Below are 21,396 nucleotides of genomic sequence, written 5' to 3'. Positions count from 1 at the left end.
GCTGGACAGCTAGTTTCAGTGTCTCTTCTGACATCCATTTTTACCTTTTCCTTCTTGTCTTCTTGATGACTTTTTGCTTTCTTCATGTATGGTGTTCTTGATGTCATCCCACAACTCTTTTGGTCTTCGGTCTTTAGTGTTTAATGTATCAAATCTGTTATTTACGGGAGCAGAAAACCTCATCTTTCTCCCGCGGAACAGCTGGTAGTTTCGAACTGCTAACCTTGAGGTTTGCAGCCCGATTCATAACCACTACACTACCAGATCTCCTTAAATGTACAAGTAGCTGAATCCCTGCTTTACGTCTTTGGGGGTATATACTTAAGGAGTGGAATTTATGTGTCTTGTGTTAATTCTGTGTTTACCTTTTGAGAAACCACCAAACTTTTTCCATAATGACTGCATCTTTTTACATTCCCACCAGCAACACATGAGGTTTCCCTACGTCTTGAGTAACACTAGTTAGTGATCATGTTTTCTGATAATACAGCCATATAAGTGGTATCTCATTGTGATTTTTATTTGCCATTTCCTTAAAGACTATTGAAGGAACCCTGGTAGTATAGTGGATTATGAGCTGGACTGCTAACCACAAGGTCGGCAGTTCATATCCACTAGCCCTTTTTGGAAACCCTGTATAGGGTTGCTACAAGTCAGAACTGACTCAGCAGAACACAGCAACAATGACTATTGATGTTGAGCATCTTTTCATGGCCATTTGTGAATCTTCTTTGAAGAAATGTCTATTCAAGTCCTTTACTAGTTTCTTAATTGGGTTACTTACCTTTATGAGGTTAAATTTTGGTACTTTGCTTTAGGAGTTCTGTTTATATTCTGGACATTAAACCTTTATCAGATAAATGGTTACTAAATATTTTCTCCCATTCTGTGGGTTGTCTCAGTACTCTCTTGATAAAGTCATTGATGCAGTAATTCTTTTAATTTTTACAAGCCCATTTTTTCTAGTTTTTGTTGTTGTTGTTGATGTCAGTTTTTCCACACTTTCCAAGATTTGATATTTGATGATAAATGAATTTACAAACTCTTTTGTTTAGGGAAAAAGAATACAGTTTAAAAAATATATAGAAAGGAAACATGAAACAACTTTGTTAGTAAATGTGTATCTTTGAATAAAATGATTAAAATACAAAAAAATATATATATATAGAAAGGAATTGTGAAAGATGAAAATTGTATGGTTGGAGATAAACAGGATCTAACTCATGTTTTGATAGCCAGTCCTGGGAGATTGTTTATTGTTGTGGATTGCATTGTGTCCCCTCCAAAATAAGTATTGCAAATCCTAACTTCTTTGGCTGTGGTTATAATCTCATTTGGGAATAACTTTTCTGTTATATTAATAAAGCCATTTTCCTGTTTTCATTCTAATAAAGCAGCTAGCATAGGAAAAGTGGCTGTCTGAAGAAAATGTAGAGATTATAGGAAACCCCTTTTCCAGTGTATGAAGTTACTCTGCTCTAAAGAGGTTTGAAAGCTATATAACTTTTATGTCAGGTTTTTGTAGCCAAATTGAACTATATGGAAAGTGAACTTTGTCCTCTCAAAAGCTCTCAGCTTAGTGAAGCTATGAAAGTCTCTAACGTTATATACTATGTACATTCTGTCTCTGTAATGCTCATTTCAGGGAAAAATTAAGAGAATTGTTGGTTGTTAAAAAAAAATCATTTTATTATACGATTATTTTTAAAATTAAAGTATGATGGTGTTGTTAAGTGCTGTCAAGTTGGTCCAGACTCATAGCGACCCTGTATTGGGTTTCCGAGAAGGTGGGTTCAAAACTACTGACCTTGAGGTTCAAATTGAGGTTCAAGTTGCAGTCTAGGGCTTTATCAACCAGAGCGCCACACCAGGACTCAAAATTAAAGTCTAGTAAGTAAATAATATAATTAAGACATTAAATGAGAGCACGCTGCTGTAGTCATAAGTCCAGAACAGAAGTCAGTCCTGGTTCAGTGATTGGCATATAATGTGGGCAAGTTACTTACTGAGCTTGAGCCTCAGGCCCTAATCTAAAATCAGGGCATTTACCAGAACTCTGATGAAGTGTTTCTTTATAGCTCCTTCATTCTCTAGAAGGACAGGCTTACTATATATGACAGTGGGTTTCACAGTGGTCAGTTAACCACAAGGTCATTGGTTCAAATCCCCGTGGCTGCTCAGGGGAAAAAGATGAGGCTTTCTGCTCCTCAGAAACCCTACACAGGGTTGCTATGAGTCAGAACTGACTCAACAGCACACAACAATACTTTATAAATATTATAAAATATACAAAGCATATATATTATAGTTTACACTATCCTGATGTGGCACTGTAGGATAAATAAACTGGACTGCAAGGTCAGTTTGAACTGCAAAGTCGACAGTTCAAATCCGCCAGCTGCTCTTTGGAAACCCTATACAGGGTTGCTACTATGAGTTGAAACCAACTCAGTGGCATCAAACAACATACTTCATAAAAGGAACCCTCATGGCACAGTGATTAAGCACTCAGCTTCTAATCAGAAGGTCAGTAGTACATATCTATCAGCTGCTTCCATAAAGTTTTATTGACTTGGAAACCACATGGGGCAGCCCTACTCTGTTCTATCGAGTCACTATCATTCAGAATCGACTTGATGGCACTCAGGCTTCTACTTGATAGTACCTGAAGTACTGTCTGTGGTGTGGTGTGGTGTGGTGGTTGTATGCCACCGAGTCAGTTCCGACTCATAGCAACCCTGTGTAGGGTTGGCTAGAACTTGATATGTGCAAGTTTTGCACCTACAGAAGATAATACTCCTTTTATAAATTTATTTCACTTGAACTAAACTAAGGAACCAGCCAGTAGCCAAGGTACCTCAGGTACTAAAGAACATAATCAGTGGAGCTTTTTTAACATCCTGAATTTAGAGTTATATTTATGAATCAAAACACTTTGAAAATGAGGTTAAGGATATTTTAGAATATATATACCTTTGTATTTTAGAATATGACTCCTGGTGTGGCAAAGTTGGCAGTTCAAGCTCACTAGCTGCTCCTCAGAAACCCTATACCAGGGTTGTTATGGGTCAGAGCTGACTTGACAGCACTTAACAACAACATATTTTAGAATATGCACTGGTGGCACTGTAGGATAAGCACAAGGTGGGCACATCATACCTCCAGCCACTCCACAGGAGAAAAGAGCTCTCTGCTCCTGTATAGGGCCACTGTGTGTCGGAACCGAGTCGACAGCACCCAACAACGCACCAACGAGGCAGGATTCGTGTAGAGTATGTCTTGAGCTAAACTCTTGATAAGACATAAAAGAGCAGATTAGGCAAGCAGAGACATGGGAAGGTATATGAAGACTGCCCAAGCGCCTAAGCTCAGCAGACAAGGACCTTCCTCCAGAGCCACCAGAGACAGAGCCGGAACCCTGGATTCAGACATGTAGCTTCCAAAACAGAGAAAACACATTTCTGTTTGTTAAAGCAACCATTTATGGTATTTCTGTTATAGCAGTACTAGATAACTAAGAGACTTAAGAAGAAAATTACTAAGCAACAAAATTAGAAACAAAAATATTTACTAAATGTAGTTTTCTGGCTCAGGAAAATAACTAGGGTTCTCAACTTCTCTGAGGAAATTTGAAATGTAATTTTAAAAGCTAGTGAGTGAGAAGACCATGTCAGAATAAACTTTAAATGATTTTTAACTGTAACAGTTAAATGCAGGAGTGGCTTAAGGAGAAGAATTATTAATCACTAGTAATTTAGCTATAAGTGAGTTGATCTTAATGAGAATACTACAGTAATTAAGACTAAGTTTCCTCTGAACTAATTTACCAAGTTACACTTCTATCGGCATAAGGAAATAAATGTTTTCCTCAAAGCAAACTAGTTTCTGGGCCAAGAAATATCCATCCATATGCCAAATGTCCTAAGTATGCTTAAATCTTGATATTAAGCATACTTTCTATTTGTATGGCCCTTTAAGTTGATAAAAATACTCTGAGTTATAAACACTGACCCAGTTTTACAGATGTAAAAACTGAGACTGAGCAAGGTTAAATGACTTGCCCATGATCACATTGTTGTTGTTCAGTGCCGTCGAGTCGGTTCTGACTCATATCAACCTAGTATAGGGTTTCCAAGGAGTGGCTGGTGGGTTTGAACCGCCGACCTTACAGTTGTCCTACAGCACCACACCAGTTGTACAGATATTTTAAGAGCAACCCCCCATTACTGTAATACCACTCTTAAAAGAGCAATCAAGCAAGAAAGGGTGTCTGTCTTGAATCCATCCAAGAGGATTTGATAAAAGTCTGACTGCACAGTTTTTATTAAGGGGGATATTCACTGCCGGCTTCTCCAAACCCTGGCTATGTTTCCATGTGAACCGCATCAGTAACAACAGGCTGTTGGTATTATCATCTGGATGGACCATGTTAAATGTGTTAGCATCGATAATTTGTGTGGTTTCATTAAAAAAAAAATTTTTTTTTTCTTCTATTTTCTTTGATTGCAGTTCTCCAGAGCAAAAAGACAAATGGCTGTGTCTCCTTCAGAGGTATTTTGTCAGTATACATATTTTTAAATCTTTAACCTGTGGTAAATAAATTGAAATTTTCTTTATAGAGACATACCCTCCAACTATTTCCTACCTCCTCCATAGAATTTGTTCATTTGTTCTCAAAATAAACTATTGTTTAGATTGCATACTAGCTACCACTTGCTATAAATCATGTTCTCATTGCATGCCTTTCTTATGTTCCAGGAAGGAGAATATTTTAGTATCTGATGAGCTCATTTTAGACAGAAATTAGACAATCATCTTTCTCATCTCTTTCTGTTTTCTCCTACCTACCGATTGGAGTTAGTAATTTCCTCAAAGCCTATATTGTTGTTAAGTGCTGCCAAGTTGTTTCCAACTCATAGCGACCCTGCTGCATAGGGTTTCCGAGGAGCGGCTGATAAGTTTGAACCACCGACTCAGTGGTTCAAACGACTTTGCAGTCCAGCGTTCTCTGCGAAGTACGTAGCATATCAATCGTTGCCTGTACTTGTGAACATACAGACTCATATGGTCAATTTCGTTTCTCTGTTAGCTCCATAATTCTTTCCTCCTTCCCCCTCTCTTCTTCCCCCTCCTCAAGTAATGGGGTGACAAAGATTTACATTCCACTGGAGAACTAAAAGAGATGAAAATATCATTGCTTTGTTTTTGTCTAGCAAAGTATTACATGTACTTATCAGCAAGTGCTGCACCTGTCCAGAGAAGGCAGGGAAACTTTGAGAATAAAATTCCCTGAGTTGAGTTGCTTTAACTTAATTGTGCTTCTCAAGCCTCAATTAACATGATTATTCCATTCTTTTTTCTGTGTGTCCCTGCCTTAATGTTCTGAGATTTAAAAGTAAAAATGATCTTCCAACCCATAATGTAATCTGAACTTTGCTGAGTCTTTCTGGTTTTGCTTTGCTGTTTTTTTATTTATTAATTTTTCCATAGCATAAAAGTATATTGAGAATATTAGCTAATTAGATTGGTTTACAAATAAGCCATTAGCCCAATTCATCTGACTCAGTGTTGTTTTGGGTTGTTGTTGCATTTGATTAGATACATCAATCTAGAAAAAGAGAAGGACTACCCGAAGAGCATTCCCCTCAAAATCTTCGCCAAGGACATTGGGAATTGTGCCTATGTAAGTGTTTCTAAGCCAGAAAATTAAATTCCAAGGCAGAACACTCTGGATAAAAGGACTGGCAGGCAAACATGCAGGCAGACAGTGTATGTGGGAATATCATTGTGAGCAAATGCATTTTCCTGGGTACATATGAAAAGTAAACTCTAGAGAAAACGAAGCATAAGATATTTGTATTAACAGCACCATTTACCATTGAAGCTTGGGAAGAATATTGCTTACCAAATGTCACTTTTCTTCCTCTGGCATTAGTGTTCCTCTTGATTGTTTCAGTAGCAGCTGCACAGGCTTGTAGTGAAGCTATTTTCACAAGGAGGCATTTCCTATTGGTATTAAATAATTGTTTTTTTTTTCTCCCCGACATGTCACTTCTTAAGTAAAGAGTGATTTTGAAAAGTTCTCCATTCTTTGAATTTTTAGGATTTAAAACCCTCAGGTTAATAAAATAGATGAGCTGAGCTAGGAGAGAGAACAGTGTTTATCATATTGGTCAGACAAAAATTAAGTCTTTAGCCCTATTTATTTATTATGAGTAATTTGATGACTGAAATTGTGGTGTACGAGCCAAGATGTTATCAACAGTAAACAAGGTGGAAACGTAGGAATACTCTTGATGACTCTTTGGATTGTCATACTTCACAGCAGACCTACATCACGCAGAACAGTTGTATCTGTGTGTAGAAAACTATGTAGTGCAAAACAGTTATGTTTGGGCCAAAAGCAAAAGCTATGCAAATGATCTGACCTGCTTCTGAGTGCCAGATGTCCTTGTGAGAGGGAAATACACAAATTTTTATGCTATGAGACTACGGATATCTCCTGTGGCAAGCAAACAAAACACTGTGTTTCTGCCTGCTTTGATTCAGTTGTTATGGCAGTTGGTTCCATTCAGGATTTGCATGGAAAGTCTCTTCAGTCTTTTTTTAGCGCTGCTATTTTCAGTGTATAGAAAATGTGCTCAAGAAAGGACTGGTGTCCCACTCTCATTTTGGAAGAGAAGACAAGAAATTTGATCAAGTTAAGAAGTCTGTCCTTAGTAGCCAACATTCTGAACAGTTTGAAATCAATACATTCAAAATGCTTATTTAAAAAATGTAACAAGCAACCGTTCAGTGAGCTGTCAAGCACTTAACCGTGTGCGCTTCTACGGCGCTTTGTCCAGTCAAGTATTTGGTTCATAGGAAAAAATAATACGATGGAGCAATAAATTATCAGAGGTTTTCACTTTTCTGCCATTTGAGTCCTTATGTCTAGGGAGTTCTGGTGATGCAGTGGCTAAGTGCATGGAAGCTAATGGAAACGTCAGCAGGTCGAAACCACAAGCTGCTCTGTGGCAGAAAGATGTGACAGTATGCTCCCATAAGGATTACAGCCTTGGAAACCCGATAGGACCGTTCTCCTCTGTCCTATAGGGTTACTGTTCTAGTCTGTCCTATAGAGTTGGAATCAAGGCACAAAACAACACCAAGCCCTAATTGTCACTAAGGGACAGAGCCCTAATTACTGATTTATCTGATAGTATTATATGTTAAAACTTCTATACATAGTAAATAAATTCTTTTTTAATGCCATAGCTTTATCTTATATTTTCATAATCTCTCTGGGAATTTAATGAGCTCTGTGGATATCTCAGAATCTTGTTAACCCCTTTTCTAATTTATTGCAAAATTGCCTTTCTATTTTTAGGTAGCAATTACTCCGTGCATTTTAGCACAGAGCTATTTGTAGGTATTCAGTTGGCAGAATTGGGAATAAAATTAAACTTCCTAAAATTTTCAATCTTGCTTCCTAGACTCACTGGTTTTACTTAATACTTCCAAAGATTTCGGTGATGAAAATATTAGAAGCCACAATGCCTGGCCCCTAGAAAATCCTTTGTAATAGTGGTTTTATTCTAAGCTTTAAATGCCTTTTTTAACCAGCTCTTATTCTCATTTTGCCTGAACTTTTTAAAGACATTGCAAAAAAAAATAAAGCCTCCTACTCTAAAAACAGTATTTGGAAAGAAATAGGAAGGAATTCAACTGTCTCCCTCCTTTTATTAATTCACTACGTATGGAGATATAGTTACAGAAATGATACAGAGAGCCAGCTCACTGATGTTTTGAGGGGAAGTGGGACATATACACGCTCTGAAATACATTTCTTGCTTGCTTAAGCTTTTATATTTTGTATTTATATGTTGTTTTAAGAGAAATAGATGTTTTAATGAAAGGCATATGAGACAATGAGAGTAAATTATAATCAAGGGTTTTGTTCTACATTAATCAATACTTAAAATCAAGATTTTGCCTTCAGATAGTCTTTTGGCAGTAATTATTTCTTCACAGGTTTTAAAAATTCTTTACTTATAGCTGTATGTCTTCTGTCTTTCTTTTCTGCAGTCTAAAACGATAACAGTCATGAATTCAGACACTGCGAATGAAGTTATCCACATGTCATTGCCAATGCTAGGGATAACTGTAAGTGACTACCAGTGCTACATGGTCTTCATTATTAGCAGTAAACTTTGATACTTTAGATTCGTGTAAATATCATATCTGCCGTCATAAGACAGCTGATTCTTAGAGATCTCAGTCATGTTTGTCCCCCAGACTATAGAAATAAGGACAGCAAAGTCTTACTATTAGCCAAATATCTGGGTTCTGGTGTCTGACTCCCATTTAAAAACCTGTATGAACTGAAAAGTATAACGAGATGAAACTATAATGGCAAGATAATAGTAATTTGTATATTCATTGTATATGTCATATCTATAGGTAAAGGTATAGGTATATGCACAGTCTTTTTTTTATTTTTTGGCATAAGGTCCTTAATAAGAAAGTTTCAGCCTTCTTTCCTCTTTGCACTCATCACTATTTGACTATCTTTATCTTTACTCCCCTCCCCTCCCCACCCTTCCTTTACCTAATTATTCCGTTATTATCCCAAAACTCAGCCAGTCTCAGGTTGATGGATTCTGAAGGATTTTTTTTTTTTTTTCCTGAAGACGAGACTGTACGGATTCTGGCTGCAGGTTCTGAGGACAAGCTGGCTGGTACCTGTAACAAAGTGGAAACAGAAAGAGACCCCTCCAATTGGATCAGGAATTTGAAGCCCTTTGGTGTACCCACCACATTCATCCCTATTTTGCTTCTAGGGTCTGATCCTTATGTTGTTGTTGTTTTTACCTTCTATTGTGAATTGAGTGAAAGTTCATAGTCAAGATCATCAGTTTTACGTTCAACAAATAATACATGTTTTTCACCTCAATTGCAATCCCTTCCAGGAAACAACAGTCATCAGCTTCCTCCCTGTGGCTCTATTTTCCTTTCCACCCACCTTCCCATCCCATCTCACATGTTGCCCCATTGAATTTTGAATGATTGACCTTCCAACATTCACATACCTTACTAGTATTGCTGTACCCCATATGCCTACCTACTGCTTGGCGAAGAGTTAGGCCCCTTATTTACCTATCTACTGCATGGCTGAAAGAGGGTGTGGTCCTTTCCAGACCTGAAGGGTGGTCAAGGGACAGAAGCTCAGGTTCCTCCAGTGTCTTTCTGACCTATAAGCCCGGTCTTTTTTTTTTTTTTTTTTTTTTAATAATAATTTTGAGTTTTGTTCCATACATCATACCACTCTATCCAGGACCTTCCAGTTGATCCTGTTCAGAGCAGTTGTTAGTGGTAGTTGGGTACCATATAGTTCTTCTGGTTTCAGGTCGTGGAGACTGACATTCCCATGATCCATTAGTCCTTTGGACTAGTGGATTCCAAGCATCTTCAATTCTCATCACTCTTCTTTCTTCCACACAAGGAGAGACCGATAGCTGCACTTTAGATGGCTGCTCATGAGCTTTTAATGTCACAGATGTTACACTCGCCAAAGCAGGATGTACAACATTGTCTTTGTGGACTACATTGTGCCAGTTGACCATGGTGTCCCTGAGGCTAGAGACTATGGTCCTGAGCCCCCAGGCTCAACTACTAATTGCCTTAAGATATTTGATAATATCTATGATCCTTTATGCTTTATAGGCAAAAAAATGAATTTTTGAAATCTGATTCGTGAAAAGATAGGAATGTTTGAGGATGAGGTAGGCGAAAGAGAAATGAAAGGTTTCTGTATCTCCTCTTTGTTGCTGTTGTTAAATGCCATTGAGTCAGTTCTGAGTCACAGCCACCCTGTATATGGTTTCCAAGGAGCGGCTGACTGATGGGTTAGAACTGCAGACCTTATGGTTAGAACACCAGTGCTTATCCTACAACGCCACACCAGGACTCCATCATCTGCATACAGTACCACACCCTGAGTACTTTTATTAAAGGGAATAACTTTCAGAAGGATGGAGACTCAGGGAAGCACTATTCCTTCATTGAAAGTTTCAATAAATATGAAAAGTACTGTTACGCTGGGGGAACCTGACATGTAGGAGGGGACTTCAAAAAATTAGTGGAAAAATTGAATGAAAAGGATGCTAGATTTTTTTCCCACAACCATTTTGAAGCCCCCTCATATATAAAACATATAGTATAATTAAATGTATTTAGATTTTGCTTTTGCATACTGATGTAGGAAGCCCTTAAGAACTCTGGGTAACCTAGTCTTGGCATAAAAAATCCGATTTCTTTATTAGCGAAGTGGAATAATATACTTAAAATATAGTTTAGAGTATGTGCCCTGAATAAAGTAGGTACCTCTGTATTGATTTCCATATTATTATATCTTAGAAGACAGTGAGTAGTTTCCAGGTGGAAAGGGAGATTAATTAGTGATATGATACATTTGTGCTTTTTCTTTTAATAAAGTGATCAGCGATCTGTCTCCTCAGACCAAAAGTAATTTCTCTTCAATTTAATTAGGAACTGAGGCAATTTGCTGCTGCGTCTGCAGTGCTTTCAGACACTACATAAAAGAAAGAATTTTTTCTTATATGGCTTTTCCTATTTACAATAAATTTCTTGGCAAGAGATGGGGTGGGAAGGAAGTAACAAACTGAGTGTCCATGTGTGATACTCTAGATAACCTGGGACCCTCCATTATATGGTGTCTAGCCAGAAGCTAAAGGCAAGTATATGACATATTCCAACAGTTGGTTCTGTCTCTTTTAGGTTCATTCAAGACATATTTTTGCTTTATCCTTTCCTAGAGGACTCTTTAAAATAACTCAGTGAAGTCTGTATAATTTAATAATATTACAGATTACAAACATCTGACTGATACACAACCTCAGTTATGAGCCAACTCCCGTAGATCTTTCCTTGACCACAAATCCAAGGACTATTTATGGGAAGTGGCTAAGTGGTACCCTGCCTTACCCCGGACTCCCCTGGCAGTCCCTAGGGCTGGTGTGGGTTTTGTCTGGGGCTGGAGACCTAGAGCTGCAGACACAGACCCAGCTTGACTCCTCCGCACCCAGCTGGGTGCTGCTTCCATATTGTCTGCAGTCAGGCACCATGCAGCCCCGCTGCTCCCCAACACAGCCCTGCCTTACCTTGGCCGTGTCCCTGGCCCCATGTCATGTAGCCCAAGGTACAGTAGGTTGGAGAGAGAGTCCAGGAGATCCCAGTGGCCTCCACCAGAGGAGGATGTGAGGCGCAGCACGGTCCACCCCCAGCTACTCTGGAGGTCATGGAGTTCTTGCTGCCTACATAACAGGCACTACTTTACAACATGCATCAAAACATTTCTGTTAGCATTATTATTATTGCTATGTGTTAATGTTAAAGATGTTTAAGTGTATCTAGAAGTGTTTCTTTCATGTTTCTTTATACCCAAAAAAGTACACTATATATAAAGAAAAGCATTTGACTAACTGACATTAAGTAAGGACCATACCTAAGTATTCCAATTTATGTACATATTTAACTTGCAGGCCAACTTAGAAACAGAACTCCTTCTTAATCAGGGGACTGCCTGTATTTGTTTCAAGTGAGCTGCCTGGTGATGCTTGGTCATATTTCTCCTGGTGAACAATTTCATTGTTTTCCATGACTGGATCTGTTCTCTAGACAGAATTCTTGTTTTCTCTGTCTCCAGGACTGGACTTGCCCATAATTATGTTCAGTGTAACCTGTGCCAGCTGCATATCTTCTCTTCCTATCGCCTCAAAGCCTCTTGGTCATTCTTTGCCTTCTACTCAAAAACATCTGAACGGATAATTAGCCTTTTGCTCTCCTCAGTCATAGACATAGCAGTGCTTGTAGCTTTCTGGAAAACAAGGTTGTCTTTGCAGGGGCGTGTTGGAGATTACAGCCAACATTCGCTGAAAAGTCTGGAGCAGAAAGCCTCATCTTTCTTCCATGGAGTGGCTGGTGGGCTCAAATCACTGACCTTGTGGCTCGCAGTTCAGTGCTTATCCTCTAGAGTAACCGTGATATCACTAGCAGGGGGAAAGCAAGAGAAAGAGGAGGCTTATCTGTTCCCACAAAGATGCACAGCCTTGGAAACCCTTACAGGGTTGCTATGAGTCGAAACTGACTCGATGGCACCTAACAACAGCAAGGGGGGAAGAGGCAGGATTCCTATTACTCTGCTGGGTAGAGAAGGTTGTAAGAATCAGCACTGCCATCTTCAAAAACCGTAACCATCCCCAGGAACCTGAATAGCGTTTATATGGTCCCCATTTGTGCAAAGCATAGAAATGCCCCCCAAAATGTTCCTTCATTCAAGTAGTGAATGTGAGATTTATGGTAACTTTTAATTCTTTATCTCTAAGGGATCTGAGAGAGATTACCAATTATGGGTCAATTCTGGCAAAGAAGAGGCACCCTACCCACTTATTGGTGAGTTTCTGGGGTAATTTAAGATAGGATTGCTTATATTTTAATCCTCATCTTTAGAGAATTGGTCATATAGTCAGTCCTAAGCTTAACAACAACAAGATTAAACACTACTAAAAATTAAATCTCATAAAATAGTCATTTAATATCATCTTTAAGAAGCTCTGGTAGCGTAGTGGTTACAAATTGGGCTGCTAACCACAAGGTCGGCAGCTTGAAACTACCAGCTGTTCCACGGGAGAAAGATGAGGCTTTCTGCTCCCGTAAAGATTCACAGCCTCGGAAACCCTGTACAGGGTCGCTATGAGTTGGAACCGACTCCACGGTACTTAACAACAACAACAACAATCAAGCATTTATGTGCAAGACCAATAATACCTCTCCTCTCAAAGAACTAAAGGTATAGTTGGGAAGAGAGCTACAAATTTACTCTCTGCTTTTTACTTTACAAACAGAGCTATCTTGCCAAATTTAAACAAAAAACAAACAATTCTATAGGAAAGCAATGTAGTATTCCTTTTCCCTGTACAGTTATTTTCTCGTATTATCTTCTTAAATTTTGTTTCCTTTCCTACCTTCTAGTTGTATCTGAGAGGTTACCTATAATCTAGTCATGCCTTTTAATCTGTCAGTGAGTACTGATTTAGCACCTGCTAATCAGTTCGTGTCCAGAACTTTCCTAGACAGCATAAAGAAAATGAAATAAAGACCAATTTTGATTCCTAGAAGTATTCATTGACTAGCTTGCCAACTAACTACTGCTTTACTAACTAGTTAGCTTTTTCTCTAGCCTTCATTTCCAGCATATGTTCTTGAGGAAGTTACTGGTGAATAGGTTACAACTCACCTGAAGTAGTTTCTAGAGTCAGTAGGCAGAAAAATGTTTCTTGATTAGTAAATTCATTCCCTGTGGTTAACAGAAATTGAGCAGTTAAAAGCAGTGACAGTACCTATAACAGATCTGGAGATGATGACGATGGTGGTGGTGGTGTTTTCTTTAAACAATTTTATAGTGTTTACTGTATGCCAGGCATGACCTAGATAGAGCATGTCACATGCATTTTCTCACATAATCCTTTCAGTTATCGGAAGGGTCATTACTGTTGTTGTTACGTGCTATCGAGTCGGTTCTGACTCATAGTGACCCAGTGCAGGGTTTCCGAGGAGCAGCTGGTAGGCTTGAACCGCCGACCTTGTGGTTGGCAGTCCAATGCTGATCCTACAGCACCACACCAGGACTCCTGTAAGGTCACTATTAGTAGGTAGTTCAGTATGTTTCAAGTGACCTGAGCAATCCAAAACACCAAACCTTTGTAAATGCACATCCTCAGCCTTAGATGTAGCAAGCCTGCGAGTATATCGCTGAGGACAAAATTCACCGTTTCACGTCTGTTTGTTTCTTAAATGTCATTTTCTCGAAAAGTCAGTGATCATAATGAAAATTGTGAGTAGACATGAAATGCTTTAAAACAATGGGTCTAATCAAATATACTAATTTAATCACAACTACGTAGATGGTAGAGTCCCGGTGTGGCGCTGTAGGATAGCACCAGGCTGTTGACCACACCTCTGCAACAACAATCTACGATTGAAAACTACAAGGCACATTAAAATGTACAATGAAGAATTGCTGCTGAATTACAATCCTGTGATCCCGTGGTTAGGTAGGGAGAACTAGCATTAGGGTCTCATTAAAGCTTTTCAAGCACAAAAGTGGAGTTCTGGTGTGGCATTGTGGGTTAATGTGCTGGACTACAAAGTTGGTTTGAACTGCAAGGTCAGCAGTTCAAAGTCACCGGTCACTCCTTGCAAAACCCTACCATCTACAGGGTCGTTAAGGGTTGGAACCGACTCAACAACACTTAACAACAACAACAGCAAGGGCAAAAGTTACCATCTACACACTGTTGTTGTTTAGTGCTGTTGAGTCGGTTCTGACTCATAGTGATCCTGTATACGGTTTCTAAGGAGCAGCTAGTGGGTTTGATAATTTGTTTATTTTATTTTATTGCTCTCATAAAAGACTGTTGTTGTGGTGTACCATTGAGACATTCATAACATCCCTGTATAGGGTTTCCAAGGCTATAAATTTCTATGGAAGTAGAAAATCTCATCTTTCTCCCTCAGAGTGACTGGTGGGTTCTAACCACCAACCCTGCTGTTAACAGCCCATTGTGTGTAACTCACTGAGCCACCAGAGCCCCTATAGAAGACTAGAAGACTTTTTTTTTTTTTTTTAAGGTCCATACCTGGAAGCCACTGTGGTGGTGATTATGTGCCTTGGAGTCAGTTCCGACTCATAGCGACCCTGTACAGGGTTTACGAGGCTGTAAATCTTTACGGGAACAGAAAGCCTCATCTTTCTCCCATGGAACATCTAGTAGTTTCCAAATGCTGACCTTGAGGTTAGCAGCCCAACTTGTAACCACTACGCTATTACTGCAACATTAAAATTGTATGCCTATGCCAGATAAAAAGGGAAAGTAAGAGCTCACTGAGTTACACGCAGTGATAAATTAGGAATAGAAGAAAGGGAGTTTATTCTGTGTACCTAAAAAACTTGAATGTGTACCACAATACATTCTTTGAGGATCCTTTATGGAAGACTCAACTGCTTGGAACACAGAAGAGCGAAAAAGCATGTTACAGTCAGTCCCAGCATCCAGGATTTCATTTTTCCAGCTGATAAACACCTTTTGCATCTAGTGTCTGTGTTCTGATACCATACCATCTTCCTTCTGATTATTGGGTCTGAACCGCAGCCTCAGAGGCAGCAGTGGGAGGGAAGCACAAAATGAAACAAACCAAGCCTAATGCTCTTGAGTAACTGTAATTATATAATTTATTAAAAAAAAATCATGAAATAACCTTTTCAGATAGGCGCCTTGTGGTAGATAATGGTGAAAACAAAGAAGTTTGGCATCTACTGGTCTTTGTCCCTATTATTTAAATAAAATTAACCACCAGTGTTTATTTATGTGAGCCTTATAACGCTGTGTGATCAATGTTGTTGTTGTTGTTAAGTGCCGTCGAGTCGGTTGCGACCCTGTATAGGGTTTCCGAGGAGCAGCTAATGAGCTTGAACCGCCGACCTTGCAATTCAAACGGTTTTGCAGTCTGGCATATTAATCCACAGTGCCACACCAGGACTCCTTGTGTGATCAATAGGTAGGGCAGATATTTTAAAACGTGATTTAGAGGCCGAGAGCATTCAAAGATTTGCTGAAGATGTGCCAGTGTAGTTAAAGGAGAGACTAGAAGAATATCTTTAAATATCATTAGAGAGAAACATCAACATTATGCAAGTCAAATACCGATCTGTACATTCCAAACAAGATCTTTTTTAAAGATTGTCTTTCCTCTTTATTTTTCTTTTCCCCTTGAAACGACTCTGGTGGAGACAGCCACCTGCAGGATGCAGTGGTCTCCACCTGTAAGCATGCACGTAGTGATCAGTCAGTCAGCACAAGGATTCCGCATATCAAAACTCCCAGGCACAGACTGCAGTGCATTCCAGTCTGTACAGCGCACAGTGAGCTAGGTTTCATCACACTAGTCAGCCTGATATCTCCATTTAGGTTTTTCTCTGTGTAGGGCACGAATACCCCTATGGAATTAAAATGAGTCATCTTCGAGACACGGTGCTCCTGACACAGGGATCAAAGGACTCCAGCACCCCGTCCAGCCTCCAAGAGTCCTTCCTCATGGAACAGCTGCCCCGGGAGATGCAGTGCCAGTTCATCTTGAAGCCCAGCCGCCTGGCTACCGCCCAGCAACTCAGTGGTAAGTCGCTTCTCCTTCAGAGAGCCTGCTTTCAGCAAAAGTTCTCATTCCTGAAAACAAACTTAGTACAAAGGCAAAGACCCAAACTTCTAGCCAGATAAAGTTGATTTTTGTTGTTTGTTTGTTTTTGTTTTGAATTTGCTAAGTGTTTGGAAAGGAAAGGTGGAGTTTGAGAAGAAGATGGCTTTATAAGTCAGCAGTGGGCGTGACTGATTTGTAATCTGCAGCCTGTAATAGGACAGCCTGTCCTGTCTTCACTATTCTTTCCCGGCTTTAACCTTATGCCCACTGCAGAGTCAAAGGCCCTGCCACTGTTGCAAATGCTTCAATGCCTCCTTTGTACTCTAAGACACTTCACTGGGTTTTCCCCACCACAAGTGGTCACATTATAAAAGGAGTTTGTCTGTTATGGGTGTCAGGAGACTGCAGCGCTCTGCCTGAATCTTGGTGTACTGATAAGGTTCTCAAGACCAAGATGATGTCTGCAGAAACCTCTCCAGTGTCCACTAGTGAATTTCAAGCACTGCCCTTTTCAGTTTGCACCTACTAGGAAGTTCAGTGAACTGTGAATGTGGTCTTTTGCAAGTGAGAACTCCCAAACCTAAATAGCCCGAAGTTTAAAGGGATGGGGTACACCTTGAGAGATCGTGAAGGCCAGTTCCCTGCTACATAATCTGACAGTGCTACAGAGATGAGTGGCATCAACCACACTACCTGAAACCCTTCAGATGTGTGTGAGCCACTTGATGGAGCATTGACAACAACATAGCTCACAGGTTTTTAACCCCACTGCCAAATGACCCTAAATTTTAAGAGAAGTGTATATGTAGCTTTCCAAACTTAGAGATAAATCAAACCAGCATCTACACGCATTGTACATTTTTTTTCTTCCTTTAAAAGAGTTAATGCTCACCAAAGTTTGTTTGTGTTTTTTTGTTATTGTTTAAATAGAGCTTTCTTTAATGCATTTTTAATTGTGTATCATTTTATACTAGAACTGCTTTGATTTCTGAAACAACTGTAATAACAGCAAGCTTAAGTTCCTCCATACACCTTTGGGTCAAGATTTTAGCATTTTATTGGGCTGCCACCCTCTTTCCTCTTCAACCAGCCTTTGCTCGTTGTGTGTTTCCTCCCTAGAAGCTCAAACTTGTTCTGTCTCCCTCCAGCCTACCGAACTCTACCACTTTCTCTATCGTTTCGTGCCCTCCTGTATTTACTACCCTCCTGATCCAGCTTGGATGCCATTGTTATCACAATATCCTCACTCTTACAAATAACCTCAGCTTCTTTGACCCTCTTTCCTTCCTTCCTAGACTACTAGTAAACTCTCACCCCTGGATGAACTCTGAGCATTGCTAGAGGAAATCATACAGCATCAGGGCAGGTTGGTATTATTATAAACTCATAATAACCAACCTCAGGTGGGCACTCTGGCTGGGCAGTTGGAACTTTGTTTCTCTAAGTTGCTCTCCTGGTCCCTGAGACAACTGTTTGATTCCCATCCCCTCACACACCCACATCCCACCCAGCCACTTACTGTTGATGATCTCGCCTCAAACTTTATATTTTGTTGACGTCGTCAGTCAGGGACTCTGTCATCTTGCCAGCACCAACTGTACAAACTTAGCTTGCAGATACACCAATCATCTTCCCTCTTAGAATGATACATTGAGCTTTGGGATGCTTAAGGTTATTTACTCCCACCTGGGACCATTTCTAAGGACCATTACAGAGATGCATTGCAATAATTATCAGCTCACTAAAATGTGAGCTTCAGAAAAGCAAGAATTTTGATCCTTTTGTTCCTTGCATTATCCCTAGCACCTGGGACAATGCCTGGCATATTTAGATGAGTTGTTTCTAAGTGCCCCTTGTAGGAATTCATTGAAGGAGTAAATAGATCTGTTGTTACTGCTCATTCAAGCTGCAAAGAAACATTGCTACAAAGAAAATTATACCAGAGCTCAGAAAAAGAATTTTCTCTTACTCTTTGCTGTAGGATAAGCACTCCACCGAAAGGTCAGTTTGAAACATAAGGTCGGCAGTTCAAACTCACCAGCCAGTCTTCGGAAACCCTACACAGGGTCCCTACGAGTTGGCACTTAACAACAAGGTTCAGACCGATCTTGCAATCCAGTGCTTTCTCCCAGAGTGTCTCATCAGGACTACACTTCTACTTTTTAAGCCCCATGGTTTTCAAAACCAATTCTCTTGGTCCCTTGCCAATTTAACAATCTTAGGGGGAAATACCCAGTTTTGCCAATGATATGTTCAGTGTAGGCATCGTCTGCTTACTTTCACGTTCTCTTACTGGCAGTTAGAGATGTAGCACAGCCCCAGCTGTGGATGAGACATGGTGAACAGAATTGGGGTGCAGTAACTTTATACCAAAGGTGAGAGAACCCAGTAGAGCATCAGATCATCCACGAAACAGTTTACAGTTTGTTTTTATTGTTAAATCTCCATTTAAAGGAACAACCAGTGAGAAAATATCAAGCTTGGCACATTTTTCCTTTAAAGGACCCAGATAGTAAAATTTTCAAGCCAAGAGGCAAAATCAAGAATATTATGTAGATATGTATGCAACAAAAGAGAAATCCATCTCCACCAATTTCTATTGATGAAATTAAAAATAAAAGTATAATGTGCTATGATTGCTATTGTCCTTAAGTGAATTCTGACCCATAGCGATCCTGTATAGGGTTTGTACTGCCAGCCTTGTGGTTTGCAGTCCAGTGCTGATCCTACAGTGCCACACCAGGAGCCCAGTTTACTGTATTATAGGTTTATTAATGATAATAATTGGGAGGGGGGTTGGAAGGGATAACTGTTTTGCGTAATTGAGGTTCAAAGTTAGTGTTTCCTGACATCAAAATTGACTATAAATATCCTAGTCTATAATGAAATTTTTGTGTGTTTCATCTTTGAAAATGTCTTTCACAGACATGAAAAACCAAACCCAGTATCTCTGAGTCAATTTCGGCTCATAGCGACCCTCTAGGACAGAGTAGAGCTAACAACCCACAGGGTTTTCTAGGCTGTAATCCTTATGAAAGCAGACTGCCACATCTTTCTCCCACAGAGTGCCTAGTGGGTTCGAACCACCAATCTTTCTGTTAGCAGCCAATTACTTAACCACACAGCTACAAAAAATATATATTTATTGCTATCAAATCACATCCGAGTCATAGCCACCCAGTATAGGACTTCCACGGTGTCAATCTTTACAAGAGCAGAACGCCTCGTCTTTCTCCCACGGAGTGGCTGACGGGTTTGAACTGCCAGCCATGTAGTTGTCAGTCCGCTGCTGATCCCTACACAGATAGGTACTGTCAACCACCGATACCATTGTAGGCATATTAAGCCTAGTTTTAACTGAACATATTCCTTTCTGAAAGAACTTTGAGTCTCCTCTTGATATTTGCCTTTTCATATGTCATTTCATTGCATAAGAATCACGCCCAGTCCAGTTGAAGGTTGAATGGAAGCTCCTCAACTGTTGTAGAGTTAAATGGGTTTTGAAATAGCCGTCCCCTTTGAGCTCGCAGTGAGGCCCATAAAACGCTGCTGAAACTGTAGTTAGAATTCAGAAAATCTATCTGCTGAAGCTCTGAAAGGGAATGGAGGTCTTGCCTCTTGTTTTAACTTTTGAGAGCGTAGTCTGTGTGTAAAGCAACTTCACTTTATTTACGATGAAACCACGTTAGTTGTTTTCATCATGACTTTACTGCAGTAAAAGTTTTATTTGAGGGAGCTTAAAAAAGTTTGTGGAAATTGGAATTAAAAGATACCTGGAGTTTTTTTCCTGATCTTTTTGAAGCTCCCTTATTTATACGTAAGCACTGCTTTGCCTCGTAATTTTAGGTTAAATTTCAGGTTAGCAAATCTGAAGCAAAAACTAATTTCTAAAACCATTCAGTTTTCAATAATAGTGGTTATGGGTGGTTCTTCTTGTTCATAGAAACTTCAGTCTCAGCCCTGAAATGAAAAAATCACAATTAAATGTAACCACTGCTAAGCCATTGATACCACATGGCAGCGCATCCTTGGGGTGATTGGCCCCCAATAAGAAACTCTAGTGTTAATTGGTGATTCCAAATACATACATTCAAAGCTCTCACCTCAAAACCCACCTAAATAAATTCTACTATTCTGCTTAGCCTGAGTCCTGATGTGGCACTGTAGGATAAGCGTTGGACTGCTAACCTTAAGGTCAGTGGTTCAAACCCACCAGCCGTTCCTCAGAGACCCTATACAGGGTCGCTATGAGTTGGAACCAACTCAGCGGCACTGAACAACAAGAACAAATTGTACTTAATGAAAGCTCATCCTTCTGTTTTCCATCACTTCTATGAAATCTTTCTTTGTTCCTTCAGGCAGGTAGTTCTCTGTCTCCAGAACTTTATACACATCTCTACTGTAACACATTAAAAAACTACAGTATGATTATTTGTTTATATATAGACCTGTTTCATTAGAATACAAACTTCTCGAAGCCTGGGATCTCATCTTTCTTTCATTCCCAGAGCTTAGCACAGGACGTGGTAGCGTAGTGGTTACGAATCGGGCTGCGAACCACAAGGTCAGCAGTTCGAAACTACCAGTTGTTCCGCGGGAGAAAGATGCCACTTTAAACTCCCGTAAAGATTTACACCCTCGGAAACCCTGTACAGGGTCGCTTTGAGTCAGAACCGACTGTAAGGCACATAACAACAACAGCAGCACAGGACATAGAACACAACAAAAGCTAAGTGAGTAATCAAATAGCTTAATCATATACAGTATGAAAGAACCTGAATGGAGCCAAAGACCTGTAGGTGATGTGGGATCTGTTATGGATGGGGTCTGAAGTTGCCCTTGGGTGCTAACCCAAACTGAACTCAACTTGGAGTCCCACTTCCACAGCCAATTCACCTTCTACATTTGCTTTAAACACAGGACAAGCTTTTAATTGGACTGAACTGGTTTGTTGTTGTAGGTGCCTTCGAGTCAGTACCTACTCATAACGATCTTATGCACAACAGAAGGAAACACTGCCCATCCTGTGCCAACCTCACCATCATTGCTATGCTTGAGCCCATTGCTGCTGCCAGTCTGCCAATCCTTTTCATTGGGGGCCTCCCTATATTTTGCTGATCTTAACTTTACCAAGACTGGTCC

The 21,396-nt window shown here is 39.8% G+C and overlaps 1 protein-coding gene across 1 annotated transcript in view; it reads left to right on the top strand.

The window, feature by feature from the left end:
- Window positions 1-21,396, top strand: part of ARHGAP20 (Rho GTPase activating protein 20) — a 145,478-nt gene that overhangs the window by 94,348 nt on the left and 29,734 nt on the right. The window contains exons 5-9 of the mRNA XM_006833810.1: window positions 4,510-4,551; window positions 5,599-5,683; window positions 8,068-8,145; window positions 12,387-12,453; window positions 16,045-16,233. Of these exons, the coding sequence (XP_006833873.1) occupies window positions 4,510-4,551; window positions 5,599-5,683; window positions 8,068-8,145; window positions 12,387-12,453; window positions 16,045-16,233 (461 nt within the window). The remainder of the gene's footprint in view (window positions 1-4,509; window positions 4,552-5,598; window positions 5,684-8,067; window positions 8,146-12,386; window positions 12,454-16,044; window positions 16,234-21,396) is intronic.

The sequence above is a fragment of the Chrysochloris asiatica genome, unplaced genomic scaffold (genome assembly GCF_000296735.1).
Source record: "Chrysochloris asiatica unplaced genomic scaffold, ChrAsi1.0 scaffold00008, whole genome shotgun sequence".
Taxonomy (NCBI): Eukaryota; Metazoa; Chordata; class Mammalia; order Afrosoricida; family Chrysochloridae; genus Chrysochloris; species Chrysochloris asiatica.
This window is presented reverse-complemented; position numbering and strand designations above follow the sequence as displayed.